Here is an 18,236-nt window from a genome sequence, read left to right on the forward strand (position 1 = left end):
ACCTTTTCAAACTCTCAGGGTAGTGTGCATTAAAGAGACTAATAGAATCAGAGAATAGTAGAGTTGCAAGAGGCCTATAAAGCCTTCAAGTCCAACCCCCTGCTCAATGTAGGAGTAAGTTACAATGCGTAACAAGAGTATTCAAACTTATTGCTTCCCACACCTACACACAGTATTTTGAACTCAGGAATGACTAACTAAAAAGAAAACAGCAACACGCTTCTAAAATCCACAGAACTTACAAATTCTGTATGAAGTAACATGTGAATGTATTTGAGATTCCTATCTGTTTCTGAAATGCTTTTTTCTTAAATAGAAGCTGAATTACATTTGACTTAATTGTTGCATGTGAATATCAGAAGTGCTATATTCTCTATTTCCATTTCATTTTTCTATCTAAGTAAAATTAGACAGTTGTTTCTACTTCATTAACATCAAATGAAGAACAACATTTTAAACTTACTTTTTTATGAATTACCAGACATACAAATCTCCTCTTTAAAGGCTAAATTTAATTCAGAATAAAACAAAGGTGAAGACAACAAATGGTAAACTATTCAATCACTTTAGAAAATTGTATTAAAAACTATGGGTTGGATCCAGGTTTGCCCTTCTGCAAAACAAAAGGGCCCCTTGTGTTCACAGAAGCAACTGAAATCCAGCAGAGGCTCTTGCTGGGGAAAGGAGGGGAACAGGTAATTCTGGGCAATTTCCCCATCAGAGGGTGCCCCCAACCTATAAAACAGATTTTCACAGGGTACAGGGGAAATATGTGAATATTCCAGCCCCCTCCTGCTGAAAGACCATCTCTAGGCCTTCCCTCCATCAACAGTCACTTGGAAGATGTGTAACTACTAAACTAAGCTATTTTTGTGAGTAAACAGCAGCCAAAGGTTCCCAATATTTCACTAAATAATACAGTTACAGAATGTTAGCACAATAGAGCAGTTTGGAAATAGTATTGAAAAGTAATTGGAAATTGAAAAAGTAATTTGGAAATAATATTGAAAAAGTTAAACTTACATGAAAATTTATTTCAAAACATAGATTTCCAACACTCACCTGGTAGCAATTTTCTGTAAGTGACATTTGTATTTCCTGGCAATCTAGGCACAAATCTGTGAACATGGGTTTTACTGATCCAAATCCATCCACCATATCCTGTTACTCTATATTCTTCTCCTTTTTGCTTCCACACCTGTTAAATGTAATGGATGCATTTTAAATATAGTTACTTTTAAAACTTACATAAAATTACAGCAGTATCCACAAATAAAAGATGGCATTTCAACAAATGCCGCAAAAAACTACTTAAACTTAGGCTACAATCCAAATTGGCCACATCCATCCATGGGGAAGGACTGGGCACACAACTAGAACAACTGCCCCTGACAAACACAGCAATTCATCCAGAAAGGGGACAACCTATATAGCAAAATGAAGAGAATGCAAGACCAATGGGTGGAGGGCAGATTTATTACAAGCTAGCTCCCAAAATTCCCAACGCAAGATAGAATTAATTTATGAATCTGAGTATTAAGAGGATTAATTTCTCACTGTATGTCTGGAAGCCCAAACCATGTTTGCATTCTAATATTTACTGATCTTACTGTAGGTAAAGGGGACAAGTCTGGTAAAGACAGAAAAATGCAAGGTAATCCCTTTACTTGGGCCTTCAGCTGCAGCAAGAAGATGAGAAAGGGAAGCCTTGTATTTAACTACTATCCTGGTACCATAGATGACAAGGAACTATATGCAGGTAAGTGAGCAGGATGGTGAGGGCTTAGAAACTAAGTGGGTTGCCAGAGGAGGGCAGCAGAACCCAGTTCAGAAATGCAACTGGCTGCTGCAAGAGGAAAGTCTGTTCCTCCTCCGCCAATCCCCAGCAGGACAGCATACACTTTTGCAGACTAGTTAACTTTTGTGAGTTTATTTACATGGCAAGGAATCAAGGAAGGATTCAAATGCACAAGGTTCCTATCTGTCCTTTTCCATCTTAAAAGAAAAGGGGGAAGAAGGATACATTTATTCCAGCATTTTTATTTGTCCCCTTGCTCAGATCTGCAAATATAAAATTCAAGTTATCAGTTATTTTTTTGACTGTTAATATTTCCACATGCTAAGCAGAAGTAATTTTTCAAATTCCAATCTGGTTGGCTATGTGGGTTTTTTCAGTTACCCATTGAACATCCATGCTGTTCTACATTTAGCCGAATAAAGGAGAAAAAATAAAACTTTTGAGGATGTAGATTTGCCAAGACAAGCTGGATTCCCAGAACCCTGATCTCCACACAGGAGAAGACCTGAGGTGCACCTAAGCAGCTATTAAGGACTGGATTTAGAGGGGCTTAACAAGGGGTCCCCATAGACTACTGATGTGATGGATAAATGCTAATAGATAAAATGCTGCTATATCTGGGGATATTGGGGGGGGGTTGGTCATGGAGAAGAAAAGGAAATTATGTTCTGAGGTGAAGTAATATGGGATCTTGAACTGTCTAAAATTTCCCTTACAGATGGAACTGTATATAAATCCCAACCACCAGCCCCATACAGTATCAAATGTTTAGTGAAATCTGTTTTCCATCAGCTGAGCAAGATTACAATCCATCATGGAGTGTTATCCAGTTACAACCCAAGACTCAAGTTCTCTCTTTTCATCTACCCTGCTACTGTACAATTTAATCTACATCTAAAAAAAACGAAAAACACTGCTTTTTAAACTCAATTAAGGAGGAACAAATATCTGCCAAAAACATTTAGTTAAGATTGCTATGCAAAAACAGTACCTGGTGCTTGATGGGAAATGTATATTTAACCCATGTTGCTTGCTGCATGGTTTCTTCCTCCTCTTGTTTTCTTTCTTTTTTTTTCACCTTTTCCTTTTCTTCTCTTTCAATAGCTGTCATTCTACGTAACCTAATCACAAGATCCATGTTATTCCTTTTGGTGCGTTATAGTACAAATACATGAATGGCTGCACATTGCTGAACAAATACTGAATGCAGTGGAGACTAGAGGAAAGTACCCCTAGAATTCTCCTAGAATTTTCAGAATAGCTTTGCCATTGCTTGGTTTAACAGAGATGATTTAACTTCCATGAAAAACTTGCAAACATGTTGTGAAAACAGTGCAAGTAAATTTTCAGTGTGCCTCTCTGGGTGTTTTTTTAATGTGTGTTAGAACTGTCAGTACTTGCACATATTTTAGCAGTAGACTTATGTTTCACACACATTAATACATCTTACCTGGTGTGCCCCAAGGACTCCCTCCAGATTGGCAGCATGACAACTGGCTTAATTGCACATTCTAATATAGCTAAAGCCAATGCAAATTCTCTAGGTTTGCTACACATCTGGACAGCTTTGATCCAATTAGACCTATGTATGACAAAAATAAGAAAAGTTTTACATATATTATGTACAGTAAGATAAACATTGCATCAATAGCATAATCAAGTTTAAAATAAAATTCTACCTCTCTTCTTTAACATCTCTTCTCAAAACCCATTTTTTCCATGAAATCTTTGGCACAATGCCCTACTTTAATTAAGCCTGTAACAAAGCCTAAGAGCATGCAAGTGAAACAAATGCACACTGCTGCTCTGTTAATCAATGGCTCCATTTCCCTTCCTTTCTTCCATTTCCCATGCCAAATTTTATTGTAAACTTCTCAGGGCAGAGAAGTGTCCTCTTGTTAAAGTGCAACGCAGGGTTGCATCCTCACTTCTGCTCAGTAGAGAAAGGAGGCAGAGCGTCAATATTTGCAGATTCCTGCTTCCCAATGCAGCAGCGTATGTCCCTTGAAAAGCCTCCAGATAATAAACTGACCAATGGACATAACGGACACTTGGTAGTTGCTCAGACACGCACACAATTCATTTGGAAAAAACTGTAAACAACATTCAAACACAAACCACTCAGAAAGGAATTCAGACACAACAATCAAAACCAGTAGGGAAAGATTTGGGATTCTAAGTAAGGATATCAGACAGCCAGACTGAAGATCAAGGCGAAAACAGTACTACTTAAGCCAGGCAGGAAAACAAACTGACATTCCATGAGAGGGGCTAAGGTGAGAGTCCATTGGAGTGTTAACTCTTTCCTGCCTCAAGCAACAGGAGAGGAAGACAATACCCACTTGGGGTGTCCTGGTGCCCACTGGAGAATGAGCAATCAATGAAAACTGTCACCCACCCACCCTTCCTGGTGCTGCTGCTGAGGGAAGAAGGGGCTGGGGCCAAGGTGGCGAGGGCGGGCGAGGCTTGTTGATGCAGAGCCTGGCGAGGGAGCGAAGGGCATGTGGCACGGGGGGCCCCATGGCAAAGAATCCCAGTTCCCTGTGCAAACGGAAAGAGTCCTTTGGTTCACACAGGAACAAGTTTGGATCTAGCCCAATGTAAATAATAAAAAACCACTATATATATATGATAAAAATCACAAATTGTCTTCACCTGTGCGAAGCCCAGTTGGGGTGAAGGAATGAGGATGGGATGTTGCTCTCCAGTTGAATAATTGTTAGCCTCAGAGTGGATATTGTAAGAACCTTCGACCCATGGACAGAACCATTCCATTTGAACTCTCCAGCAGGACTCAGACAAAATTTGTGAGACAGGTGTCGCCTCTTGTCATGATCTTCCCGATGTTGATGTTTGTTCAAAGCAAAAGAGTTAGTGGCATATTGATTATGGTAGACACGATATTTCCCTTCTTGGCCTAGTTTGAAATAATTGCTGATGTTTCCTTTCATCACTATTTCTTTCTTGGTGTTCAATCGGGAGATTTCCCCTTGGGAATTAACCACAAGGACCTTATTGAAATAAAAAAAATGCACACAATTAAAAAGAAATTAGCCTCTTCATGTTTAGATTTTAGTGCTGTAGTTAAGAGCTCAGATCCTATTATTTTTAGGAATTATAATGTTGAGGATTAGCAACTGTATCTGTTAAACCTGTAAAATCATGCACTGATGAAATAGGCTCTGCCTGTAAGAACTTATGCCAATAATAAATTTAGACTTCAAGGTATCACAGGATTGTGTCGGTTTTGCTCAAAAAAAGAGACTTTACACTTAATTCCAGTTTGTACACTTAATTCCAGTTGCCCATGTTGTGCCAACATTCTTCAATGATATACTCAGATATGCTCTAAGCACGCATTTCCATGAATTTATTGTTGGTCCACCTAGGTAGATTCATGATCGTTTATTATTATTATAATACCAATTTATAGACCGCTTAAAGCCTTCAAAGTGGTGTACAAAATAAAAACAGAACACACAAACATAAGCTCTAAAAACAATAAAATGAATTCAACAAAGTCTAAAAACAATAAAACCATCTATAAAAATTCCAAACACAAAGTAATTTCATCAAATATAAAACTGATATTCCATTAATACCACCAATAATTTTGCATTCTGGAGACAAGAATCAAGCAATTCTGGTGCAAATATCGATGGTGTTAGGCTGTGATCCTTATTCCCACTCACCCAGGAGCAGGTTCCATTGAAATAAATAGAACTGTCTTAAGAATAGTCATGTATAAGATTGTGCTATTAGTTTCCATCTCCTAATAAAAGCCACTGAGTGACAATCTTCATTTTGTTTTTGCGGAACAAGGGTACTTATACAGTAATAATCTTGCAAAATTAACACAAACCTCTTTTCCTTCTTTAAATAGCTTATTTGCTTCATGTGCAGCAGCAGCAACTTGCTGGCTTTTCAACTGGCTAAGCTTGCTATCTGGATTTCGTAATCTGGTGACCATTCGTGTTGAACCCGGGGTGCCTCTTCCAGTATTTGGAGATTCACTTCTTTCACCATTAGATTTCTCCCCTGTCAAAAAACAAAACAAACCACCCATTTAAAAAGGAAATATACAGAAAGGCAAATTGGTATAGATATTTCTGAAGCGTGCTGTTTAAAGAATAGCAATCAGCTATCCTAATGACAGACTGCATTATTTTTACCTAGCTCGTCCGAGCTCTGGGATCCTCCTTCAATATTATCCCCTTCATCAGAAGTCTTCACAGATTCACTCTGCATATAATTTAGTTCATTGCTACTGCTGTTTTCTGGATCAGATGAGAGTCCTTCAGCAGATGAACCAATGCTCTGGCTAGGAACTGTCTTAGTTGTTTCATCTATGAAAGATAATAACTATTTCAGGTATATAGTATGACTTGAAGGGCACTTTAAAATGCAAGATGAAAATCCTGAAATCAACACACACACACACACATATATATTCACTAATATGCAAAAAACCTTGCAGTTTAAGAACATACCCATAGCCACCAACAGATATTTCTATCAAACTTTAAAAAACAGGGAAATTGGGCAGCTCTAGTAAATGCACCAGGGAAGAAGGAGACCTGACCTCCTCTCTGAGATATTGTACTGCTCTACAAATTTGTATAAATACAAACACAATTTGGGTTGGTCTTTCACAGTCCAGTCTGTCAAGAACTTGCAAGTTCCTACCGGGGTCAACTCCCAAGCCTTCAAGAAGACATTCCCCCTTCAAGATGATGACATCAGAGGCTTACCACCGCTGTTTCATTGTTAGCTAAACACAAGTTAGAAAATAAACCAATAAAGACACCTTAAAACACTTTAATAGTAAAAAGAAATATTTTTATGCACCCCAGCTATAAAAAGCAATGATTCAAAAGAGAAAACCTTAAAAGAGGAAAAAAGGACCATTAAATGCCCGTCAAAAAAGGTTCTAAAAAGATTTAGAAAAGAAACTAAAAATTAAGAAAAGATAAAATGTGGATCAATCCAAAAATCAAGCCCAAACATTCACAGCATAGGTCAACAAAGCCATAAAATCAATCATCTGGAGCATAGGCCCAAGACAAACTATCAGCAACAACACTGTCTCGCCCTTTGATGTGTACGACAGTAAAATCAAAATCTTGCAAAGCTAAACTCCACCTCAAAGGTTTTTGGAGTTTTTCATCTTGGAGAGCCAGCACAGTGGTGAATGATCAGTCTGCAACTGAAAATGCCGCCCCCAGAGATATGGACGTAGGTGGTTCAAGGTCCACCAAATTGCTAGGCACTCCTTTTCAATAGTAGCCAAATTATGCTCTTTGGGCAAAAGGTATTTTACTGAGATAAGCAATAGGGTGCAAATCTCCAACTGAGTCAGCCTGCATCAAGGCAGCTTCAATTCCAAAATCTGAAGAATCAGTTTGGACAACAAAAGGTGCAGAAAAATCAGTAGTTAATTAACAAGGACTTTAAAGCATCAAAGACCGGTTGGATTTGTTCAGACCACTGAACTCAATTGGGCTGGCATTTCCTCCAAAGATCAGTCAGGGGACATATCCAGAGCAAAACATTCTCATCAAAAGAGTGGCAAAAATGTTTGTCTGACTTTTGCTGTAAACAGCAACAGAACCAAAGTAGTTACAATGGAACTATGTCTCTTGGACAGCCAACTTAAAAAATGTTTTGTGCAGCTTCTGATCACTAAAAGAGGCCTCATTCTCTTGAACAATGGCCTGGTTTCTCTTAGACAGTATCTTTTCCCTTAGATAAACAACAGAATTCACTTTGCTCAGTTTCCTTGCTGGCAAAACAACTTTCAACCCTGCTTCTAAAGCACTGGGTTGCAGAATATCAGGAACAACACTCAAAATTTGTACAGAAACCTTTTTTGTCTGGAGGTTTAACCTTTCCACCTCCTCCAATGAAATTAACCTTATAAATGACGGGGGGAAATGACAAAGCAAGTTTACAATCAGAGTTACAGGTGACATCAGCATTGGATAACACATCAACAATGACATTACAGTCATGGTTCAATTTCTGAGGAACACAAGATCTGTTACATACATCAGACTGAAAGAAATACAGTCCCCAAGTCACATCAGGAGCAGACTTCAGAGAATCTTTCCAAAATCTTTCAGTGTACGTCTCTGTTGATAAAGCGGTGACATGTTCAGATGACACAAGGGACAGATTCTCACTCCTAATGCGGTCAAGGAGTTGAACTACAGACAATCCTTGCCCTGGGCTAGAAAAAATAATCTTGCCCATTGTCTGTACAATATAACTCTAAGCCACACTGCCACTCAGATCTTGAACAGGTAGGCAATTAGGCACAAGCCTTTCTGGTTGTGGCATAGGATCAGAGCAATCAGCTTCCTCTGACACTGGGTGTCACATTCAGGATACTTTCAAAACCATTCAAAGTCCAATCCAGTCTTTCCCAGGGGATTCAAGCTTTCTTCCCCTCACCATCTGCAACCAGACCTCAGCCCACTCAGTCACAGATAGTACAATCTCACAAAAACTCTATTCAAATGCTGACTTTTCAGGCAAAGAAGAGTCTGGCTGAGGTGTAGTCTCTAACACAGGCATATCATCAGCCTGTCCATTAAGGAGGGGCAGGTCTTCCCCCACTTCCCCTTGTGGCTGGAGCAGCTCTTCTGCACAAGCATCAGAAGTGCTTTGCTGAGGCTCAAACTTAACGCTTGCAGCATCAGACTCACCTAAGGTTATAAATTTGTTTTTTCTTACCAGGTCCAGTATAGCGGAGCCCACACTTTCTTGGTTCTCCAACATTACCAGACTTATCTCTGATAAGCTGGTCTCTTCCAACACAGTGGTGTCAACAAGAAGGTTATTCACTCTCTCACTCCCTGGCTGACTATCTTCGGATGAAACTACATCACTTAGGGTCTCGGTAACACATACTTTCACCGCTTCATAAGGCAACACAATTCCAAGTTCAGGGTTCAAAATTTCCTTCTTACATACCCCCACAGAAATCTCGGTAATAGCAGGAAACCCAAAAGTCTCTTTTGGTTCTCCTTCTTCACCCAGCCAAACTTCTTCCCCTCCCGTGCCGGTTTTGGTTGTTAAGGGGAATGCCTTAATAGCTACATTGCTAAGAAAGTTATCTTTGGCTCGTAAATCTTCAGAAGCAATGAGCCTCTGCTCAATTGTAGCATTACTGTTTGCTCACAACTTTTCAGTTCTCCAGAAACAGTCTCAAACTGCAGTGGGTCACCCATGCATCCTGCAACACGTGCAGTTCATAAATATTATTTCACTGGGGTGAGTCTGAACCCCCACAGCTGTTTCCAGCCAAACTGAATTCATAGCAATATTTCTTTGGGACAAGGCTGCCTTTTCCCCGCTGCTCTCCATCTTAGGAACCAAAGAAACAACTGCAGGTGAAGTAGGGCTGCTACCCAACGAACTGGGTGCAGAAAAAGTCCATTCAGTAGATGAGCTTCCTTCAGATGATCAGTCAGAAATTTCTGGAGGCTCTGGTCCCCTTGGCTCAGCTGAATCTCACCGGACTGGAGTAACTTTAGGAACTCTACTGGTATTACTGGTATTACTTTTAGCCAACTTGGGCAGTCCCTCTTTTGCTGGCTGACCCCCTTGCAGAAGAAACAGACCACACCTGGCTGGGGTATAGAAGGTGCCCGGGTAACAGGAGAAAATTCCTCCCCTCCAGCTTCTTTCGGCTGGGTCCACAGCTGTTTCTTCCTCTCAGCTCCCTTTATCAGACCTTTATCAGATTGGCTGTCCTTGAAGACACCCAGCTTCTTGAAAGACAGTGGCCGCAGACTCTCCCCACCATGTTCTCGGTGAGCAGCTAATCGGTCTGCCACAAGATGAGCATCACGGAGGGTCCTTGGCCTCTGACAAAGACAGCCAAGTCTCTAGGCAACAACTTGTAAAACAAATGGCAAACAAATCATGCATCTGCCCCGGGGTCCTTGCCCCTGCAGCTTCAAGCTACAAGTCCTCATGCGTGAGGCTAGGGCTGAAAAACTCTCTTTAGTGCATCTCTGCAAAGTCTCAAACTTATGGCAACATGCCTCTGCAGACAAAGTGAAATGTTCACCTATCAGTCCATAAAAGAAATCATAATCATCACCCTGCTCCCTGGACAGAGTGCACATCAACTCACACAACCCTCCAGTAGCCTCTGTTCTCAACACACACATCCAATGGCGCCTGTCCAGCCTTTGGTCCTTGCAGGCCTGTTCAAAAATCTGGAAATAAGCATGAACGTCCTCCCCAGGATGAAAAACTGGGAATAGCTTTTTATTAATGTTCTCAAAGTTACCTTGGCACCATCTCTGCTCCCGTTCATGCTCCTCCCTGGCGCGTTCCTCTAGGGCATGTTCCTCTCAGGCAAGCTGATCGCATTCACGACCCCAATTCTGTATAGCCTTAATTTGCCAGTTCATGAATTCCATTTGCATTATTATGAAGTCCTGCATTCCAGCAGCCCAATTTTCCAAGGCATTCTCCGACAATGGTCGACTCCCTCCACTGTCGGCACCTCCACCTTCCAAGGCATGAGACTGCAAGGGCTCTCCCACCTGCATTCCGTCTCCAACTGATGACACCAGCTGCTATAAAGTTCCACTCCCTTCTCCTTCCAAGCCTAGCCCTGGCTCCAGGAATGGAGAGCTGCAACTGCCTTCACTGTTCAAAGCAGCCTCAGCTTCCTCAGCTGCTGCTTTGGACCTCTTAACCATCCTAGCTATCCAGAATAACAAACCACTGTGACAGAAGTCAAATGCACTTATTTCAACAGTGTGTTCATCAGGAGAAAATTATGGCCTCAAATCCCACCACTGCCACCATGTCAAGAACCCACAAGTTCCCACCAGGGTCAACGCCCAAGCCTAGGGCAACTGATCCCAGCCAGGCACAACCCCTGCCTCCCTTACCAGGAATGAGTTAAACTAACAACAACCCTGCAAGGTAGATAGACTGCCACCACCCCTGAAACCTGGTCACCCACTCTGGACCAAGGGGAAACCCAAAGTGCCAGAAATAGACCTGCCAAAGATTCCAAATGTCAACAGCCAAGAACGCACTCCTTGTCCTAGAGCCTTAAGGCAAAATACCCACTATATGGTAGTCTGCGGCTAACTGGCCAAGGTGCTGGATTCAGAGCAAATTTTCCCCTGAAATAAGAGGTAGCTTTATTAACATAAAATATAAGTGCAAAAATGTAACAGGAAAATAATTTCTTAAACCAAACACCCCAAGAGTTAGGTAAAATACAAAAGGCAGAGTTCAAGTCACAGGTAAAAAATAACAAATCTGTCTAGCCTAATCTATACTCACACTAGCCTAATCTATACTCACACAATATAGGTAAACCAGCAGAGTAACTTCATGGTTCCACATCTCCCCAGAGATGTATAGCCTGGATAGCAGATGGAAGATGGAATCCCAACATCAGGTAGCACCAAGAAACATTGGGGAACAAAGACCCAGAATCACAGTTCTATTTTTACGGTGAAAAGCCTAGCAATAGCCAGGAATTAATTAACCAATTAGGGGGCTTTCTGATTATAAAATCTTCTGGAGCTTTAACACCCACTGGTCACGGGCTTCTTCAACCTTCCCAGGTCTGTGGCCTTGAGGTACCAGCCTGAGGCTGATAAGCAGGTGTTCTTTCTCACTGCCTCATCAACTGAGTTCAGCTGTGAGAACCGACAGTCTCATGGCCTCTCAGAGGCCCTAATTCAGGCAAGAAGTCCCCCACACACAATTCCTTGCCACACAACCATTTTAGTTAACAACCTTACAATCCAGGCATTCTTGACACAATCCACTTCCTGTGTAGCTTGGAAAAATTTGGTAATATATGCTTCTGCACTACTCCTTAAAAGTTCATACCAAGCTGCTGGGATTGCTAATTGGGTAAGAAAAGTCCATGAAATCAGCCTGTTCACGTCGCTGTGGTATTCACAGCTACAGCAGCAGTGTGGAGCACCATGGGGACACAGCTTTCCAACTGATTGTTACATATTACATAAAATAATATATTAATGCCATTTCTATACAATCATACTTTTTCTGTTTATACACTTTATGTTGTACGTGTTACAATTCTCTTTTCTCTGGTGCTAGCCAAGGTAGAGTTTTGTTCTGATATTCTCAAAGACAAAAAGGATCACAAGCATGAGATCAAACACACTGACTTAATTATTTATTATGAACAAAACAGTCCATTAGTGCACAGACTTCTGACTGGGCAACAGAATTTTCCTCCCTTCTCCTCTCCCCGTGCATCCCTAAAACTGTTGTGGAGGTTCTTCCAACCCTCCAGAGATTTGGGGAGAGGAAGGAGTAGTTCCAGTGCTCAGGCAGAAGTCCTTGTGCTAATGAAACTATTTTGTTGGATACTGGCCAAACATGCTCATACACACACTTTGCAATCTCAGACACTACAATTCACATATTCCTACCATTGAGTGTCCCCAACGTGGCATAGGGCCATGCTCTGGTACAAGAGAGGCTCTCACTGCCACTGTCCCCTCCCCAATGCACCACACCAGGGTATCAGGCAATGCATTTGGGGGATTCTAAAAATAAAGACAGTATAAAAATTCATACTGAACTTAATTCCAAATATTTGGTAGATGTAGCAAAACAGGTATATCTACATTAAATCTGGGACACTATTAATTTAGTCCAAGATGAAATAATCACAGAGTCTGGGATGGCATTGCAAAAAGCAGCATGAAAATCATACTTTGTAAATGGTTCTAGCTGATTTTAATCTACAAAACTGTTATGATCCTCTAAATTACAAAGACATTTATAGGTGCTCTCTGTACCTGAGACATCCTTGAGGGACTCTGATGTCACCAACTTCTTGTCTGCCTCATTATCATCAAGGATTTCTGACTCACTTCCCACTGCATTCTTTCCTTCAGAGATATTAGCCTCTCCTGCAGGAGGATCTGTGATGTTGCTTCCAATAGGTGATGTCACGGAGTTGCTTTTATCCCCAATGTCTGTTGGCTCTATAGTAAAATGTATAACAAAACTTTACAGATATTGCAAAAAACTGGCTTATAAAAACTGCAAGTTTTACCTATACAGTAATTGAAGCTTACGTAAACAGCTTGCGCTATATGTCCATTCTGTAGCATCACTGGGGAATGACAGATTCTGCAGTGAGTAAGTATCTGTCTAAATCTAAAAATGCTAACATATGAAAAGATACAACAATAGATGCTGTTTTTAAAAAGAAGATATGCATTAGAGTGACAACTGCTGCAGCAAAGATGTTAATTTAGCAAGCATTGTCTTTACCTTCCTTTCTTCCTTTTTCAGAACTTTCCTCTTGCAGCGTTTCTTTGTTTATATCCAGCTGTTGGTTTGAAAGTTCCTCTTTGCTACTATCAGTTTCTGTGCTGTCTTTATTCTCAACACTAGCTTTTTCCTTTTCCGTTTCATCAGCTACTGAGCTTTTATCCTCCGGTATTTCCCCCTTTCTGGCTCTGACTGCTTCCAGAATTTCTTCTAAAGCAAAAAATGGACAACAGACACCAAGCTCAACTTCTGAGAAGTTAAAGACTAGGGCCTCTAAAAACACCTCATTTAACTATTGGACAGAGTTATGTCACCAAGTGAACTGAATACATGGACCAAAATTTATGCAATACAGCTTAAGCATGTAATTTTTAAAAATCTTTTGACAAGGGGGACTTACAGTCTAAGAAAAGTCAAGGAATGTGAACTGACAACATAAACTGGGGATTTTGCACATTGCTCAGTCAATATGGATAGTCTACACCAGTTGTTCCCGACCTTTATGAGTATGAGACCTTTGTAAGCTCAAAACATTTCGTGACACCCCCCCATGCTAATTGTAATTTTAGTCTCTGTTAATTGAAAACATGGTGCATGGCAAAATCACATCTCCAAATATCCCTTTCTATCAAAAGCTCCCTGCAGACAGGGAGGTATTGCTTTCTTTTCTTAATGCAAAGGCCCAATCAAATTGGTATCCACCCCCCCCTTCTGAAGATGTCCTGTCCCTTCTCCCAGCACCAGTGGGTTACAGTGTTGGCCTAAGATCCAAATTGAAACCCCCACCCAGCCAGGAAGCCCACTGGGTGCCCTTGGACCAGACACAGTCTCTCAGCCTGACCTACCTCACAGGGTTGGTTTAAGGATAAAATGGAAAGGGAAGGAACCATGTGCACCACCATGAGCAACTTGGAAGAAAGGTGGGATATAAATGCAATAATAATGAAATATATTTCAGCTGAAGTATGTGGACTCCAGCCTCAGCCAACCTGCTGACCTTTTTATAATAATAATAATAATAATAAATAAATAAAAGCAATGTAGTAGTGGTGGGGATGCCAGATTGTGAAGACAAAAGGGTAGATAGACTGAGGAGGTCTATAGTGACCCAGGTTGGGAGGGGTGGCATCGACGACGGCAACATCAACTTTGAGGACTGGGGCGATGAGCTGCGGGAAGGGACTAGCAGCAAGAAGAGCTTACAGCATGCCGAGACCCCTGACACTGTCAGTTCAACTCCCCCGATCCTAGCCTCCCTGCTGAAGTGCAACCTGAACTGTCAGAGACTGCTCCATTAGACATGCCCCCCTCATCCATACCAGAGGCGCTGCCTTGTCAACCTTCCGTTTCCCAGCTGAGTGCCCCGCAACTTTCCACTCTCAAGCAGACAGATAGCCCCCACCAGTCGGAGAGGGAAGCTGAGATCCATCCCCTAATGCCCCTTGCTCAGAGGCAAGAAGTTCAACGGAGGTGAGGAGAAGCCTTCTTTGACGCACAAAAGCCAAGCCTACTTATGTTACCTCAGGGGAGGGGCTAGTTGCTGAGTCAATGTCTGAGAGCCGCAAAGTCATGCTTAGTCAGTGTTAGTTCAGGGCAAAAGTTCCTTGAAAGCATAGAGAGGTTAATGAGCTGCAAAGCTTCTGATGTATCTATAATTTTAATAAAAAGAGAAAAAAACACAGAGACATCTGCGGCTAAGTCCTTCGACAACAGGCAGGACAGGTGGGGGGATAGTGCTTTTAGGCCTTGGGATGATAATCAGAACTGATGACTTAGTAAGCGTGCACTTGGAGAATGAGAGTGGAGCAGAAGACAGATCAGTGCATGCACACACACAAACACGCCTGCCCCTCCTGCAAGCATCTGCAGGCGTGCATGCATTTGGGCACATGGGAAGGGGGAAGCCCTCAACTACTGCAGCATCTTGGAGAGAGAGATGGGGAGTGGAGTTTAGGTGGAAGTAAGGGGGATGGTGGCACACACACACACAGCCTCAGAGATGGGGGGCAAGCAAGTCCTGAGTTTCCTCACTGCTCCTTGGCTCTGTCTGGGCCAAAGGTGAGCTCTGGGCAGCCTTGCAAGTAAGAATAATTTTTAAAAGAAGGTGGCAGCAAAGCCGGAGCCAAGAAAGACAGACAGGCTGACTGCCAGGAAGAAAGGGGAACGCAGCCTTTCCTTGCACCCTTGCTTCTTTTTGCTTCACGAAAAGCCCTCTCCTCTCGTTCTGAGTAAGGGTGTCATCAGCAGTGGCAGTGCTAGGAGGTGGGAGTCAGCCACAGTAATCCCCTCTTCTTCCTGGAAGCACTCCTTTGGCATCTGTCACATGTTTTATAGGCAGATGCTTGCCCTCAGCATCCCTGAAAGACACTGGTGCTTCAGCAAAAGTCCTCCCCTCTCGTTTGGACCAAGGAGGAGGTGTCATCTGCAGTAGCAGTGAGGAGCAGACAGCGTCCAGGGAGAGAAGACTTCAAATATTACTGCTGAAATTGGCATACAGTACTACCAAAAAGTCTCGGCTTCCAGAAAAAGATCATATAGTAAAACTAATATTCTTTTCAGAATAAATTCACTTTGCCAGACTGACTTGATATTATTTGTTTTAAAGATTATTTATATGCTGCTTTTGAGAGAATAACCCTCCCAGGCGGCTCACATCATAAAAGCTCAGTAAACATAAAATGAACAATATCCAGCTAATATTCAGAGAAGACCCACTGAAATCAAAGGACTAAAAGCATGATTTGAATGGGTCTACACAGAGTAAGGCTTAGCTGGATATCACCCAATGATCTAAAATAATTAAAATTAACAAAAATAGCAGCAGTAATAATTACCAAAAAGGTCAGTTTGAACAGTTATAAACACTTAAAAAAACCATAAACAGAGCTGTTATTTTGTAACAATTTTACAGAAAAAGACTTTGGGAAAAAGTAGTTCAAAAAACTATGGGTTTTTAGAATCCATTAAAAAACCTGTATTAGAGAAATCATCCACACATGTGAGGTGACAGAGTTCCACAGTTTATAAGCCATCACAGAAAAAGCCCCGTTGTGCCCACCAGATGTATAGATTCACAGGCAGGCACACAAGCAGGGCCTCTGAGGCAGATCCCAAGGCCTAGTCATGCTCATACGGGTTCAGACAGTCCTCCAAGTAACTGTGTCAAGCCTTCTGGGGTTTTAAACCTCAAAACCAGCCCTATGAATTGGGCCAAGAAGTGTACTGGTAACCAGAACAACTGGTGCAAAATTGGTGTCACATGCTCTGATTGCCTTGCCCCATCACTAACTGTGCAGCAACATTCTGTGCCCACTGGACTTTCTGGAACATCTTCACAGGCAGTCCCACATAAGAGCACATTGTAGAAGTATAACTTCTATATGACTAATGCAACAATTACTTAGACAAGGTCCAATTACTCTAGATGGGCAGGTACCCCAGCTATGACCATAAATAGGTAAAAGGCATTTCTAACCAAAGATATCTCCTGCGCTTCCACAGACAGTGCCGAGTCCAGGAACACCAAAGCAATAAACCTGGTTCTATTGGTGGAATGCAACCCCATCCAGGACCAGTCATATAACTTCAAATCAGCTGGATTCCCTAACCACAGCACCTCCATCTTGTCAGGATTAAGCCTCAGCTTCTTCACCCTTATCCATGCCAAAACTGTCTCCAGACATCCACTGAGGAGTTCCATAGCTTTTCCAGGATTTGCAGATGGATACAAGAGGCAAAGCTGGGTGTTACCTGCACATTGGTGACACTGAAGGCCAAACAGCCAGATGACCTTTCCCTGCAGTTTCATATGGATGTTAAAAATATGGGGAAAAGACAAGAATCTTGAGGTACCCCACAAACCATAGGCAATGAGGTAGAACTGATGTTTCCCCCAGCACCATCTTCTGGGGTTGATCCTTCAGAAAAGACTGGAGCTGACCTAATGGCCCAGAAGGATACCTTGATTGCCACTGTACTGAATGCCACTGAGAGGTCCAAGAGAACCAATAGGGTTGCATTCTCCCTATTCAGTTCTGAGTGCAAATCAACCACTGGGGTAACCAAAGCCATTTCTGTCCCAAGGCCAGAATGAAAGACAGATTGGAACAGATCCAACACCACTGGGAGTTTAGAAGCCACCCCACTTATCTATCACCTTGCTCAAACATTGTAGATCTGAAACTGAGTGATAAGTTTTCACAGAGTTGTGTCCAAAATTAGCAGTGGTCTCATCACTGTCTCTTTCAACACAGTCAGAAACACACCCTCCTTCAATGAGATGTTAATCACCTCTGAAATCCAATTTTTCAAACACAGTCTCCCTGATTTATAATCCATGAAGAGTGTGAGTCAAGAGAACATGTGGCAGGCCTGAAATCTACAAGCAGTTTATCCACACATAAGACTGCACAAGCTTAAAGACATCCATAAGACTACCATCGATCTCTGGCTATGTTGAGACCTTGGCATGCACGTAATAGATGTGCACGATCAGGATAATGGAGAATATACATATATTCTTGCATACGAGGATCACTAAACAAAGTCTGTATTACCTTGCACAGTGACAATGAACATAAATTTGACAATGAAGTGGTAAGAGCAATAATGACAGTGAAGCATGACTTGAAAATAGTTCACAACAAACCCTAGGAAGTATTCAATGGAACCTGCACTAGCCCAAGGATTAGTGCTAGAGCGGGATTTCCCCAGTACTACTCATACACACTGGCCCCAGAAGGCTGGGGAGAACCCAAAGAACAGGGGGTGTGCAGGGGAGGAGAGGGAGAGAAAGTTCCACTGCACACAGAGATATCCTGGTGCTGACGGAACACTCACTTTGGCCCTACATTGACTATAATACCCCATGGGAGTCCAAGTCAAGACTTGGATGAGAGGAAACCAAGACATGGAATATATCATGACTACTTGGCTACCAAGTATAAAAAAAACTGTCAGAGGCAGGAGTGGCTGGAGCAATGAAGCAATGTCATGCTGCCACCCTCACAAAAGCAATGGAGTGTGTATGTGGGGGGACAATCTGGTACTCCCACTGGTGCAGCAACACGGGCCCAACTTCACCGCCTCCCCGTCCCACCAATCTAGCAGCAACACTGTTGTCAGGAAGGATGTGGTG

The 18,236-nt window shown here is 42.0% G+C and overlaps 1 protein-coding gene across 12 annotated transcripts in view; it reads right to left on the reverse strand.

The window, feature by feature from the left end:
* BPTF (bromodomain PHD finger transcription factor) overlaps positions 1 to 18,236 on the reverse strand; it is a 116,456-nt gene that overhangs the window by 60,144 nt on the left and 38,076 nt on the right. For 10 of the 12 annotated variants that reach the window (XM_061615557.1, XM_061615560.1, XM_061615562.1 and 7 more), the window contains exons 4-11: positions 13,100 to 13,309; positions 12,619 to 12,807; positions 5,971 to 6,144; positions 5,661 to 5,836; positions 4,454 to 4,809; positions 3,249 to 3,380; positions 2,790 to 2,919; positions 1,063 to 1,198 (exon numbers count right to left, since the gene is read on the reverse strand). In XM_061615557.1, coding sequence (XP_061471541.1) covers positions 1,063 to 1,198; positions 2,790 to 2,919; positions 3,249 to 3,380; positions 4,454 to 4,809; positions 5,661 to 5,836; positions 5,971 to 6,144; positions 12,619 to 12,807; positions 13,100 to 13,309 — 1,503 coding nt within the window. The remainder of the gene's footprint in view (positions 1 to 1,062; positions 1,199 to 2,789; positions 2,920 to 3,248; positions 3,381 to 4,453; positions 4,810 to 5,660; positions 5,837 to 5,970; positions 6,145 to 12,618; positions 12,808 to 13,099; positions 13,310 to 18,236) is intronic. The other 2 variants (XM_061615564.1, XM_061615567.1) reach the window with 2 other exon arrangements.

The sequence above is a fragment of the Rhineura floridana genome, chromosome 3, assembly GCF_030035675.1.
Source record: "Rhineura floridana isolate rRhiFlo1 chromosome 3, rRhiFlo1.hap2, whole genome shotgun sequence".
Lineage (NCBI taxonomy): Eukaryota > Metazoa > Chordata > Lepidosauria > Squamata > Rhineuridae > Rhineura > Rhineura floridana.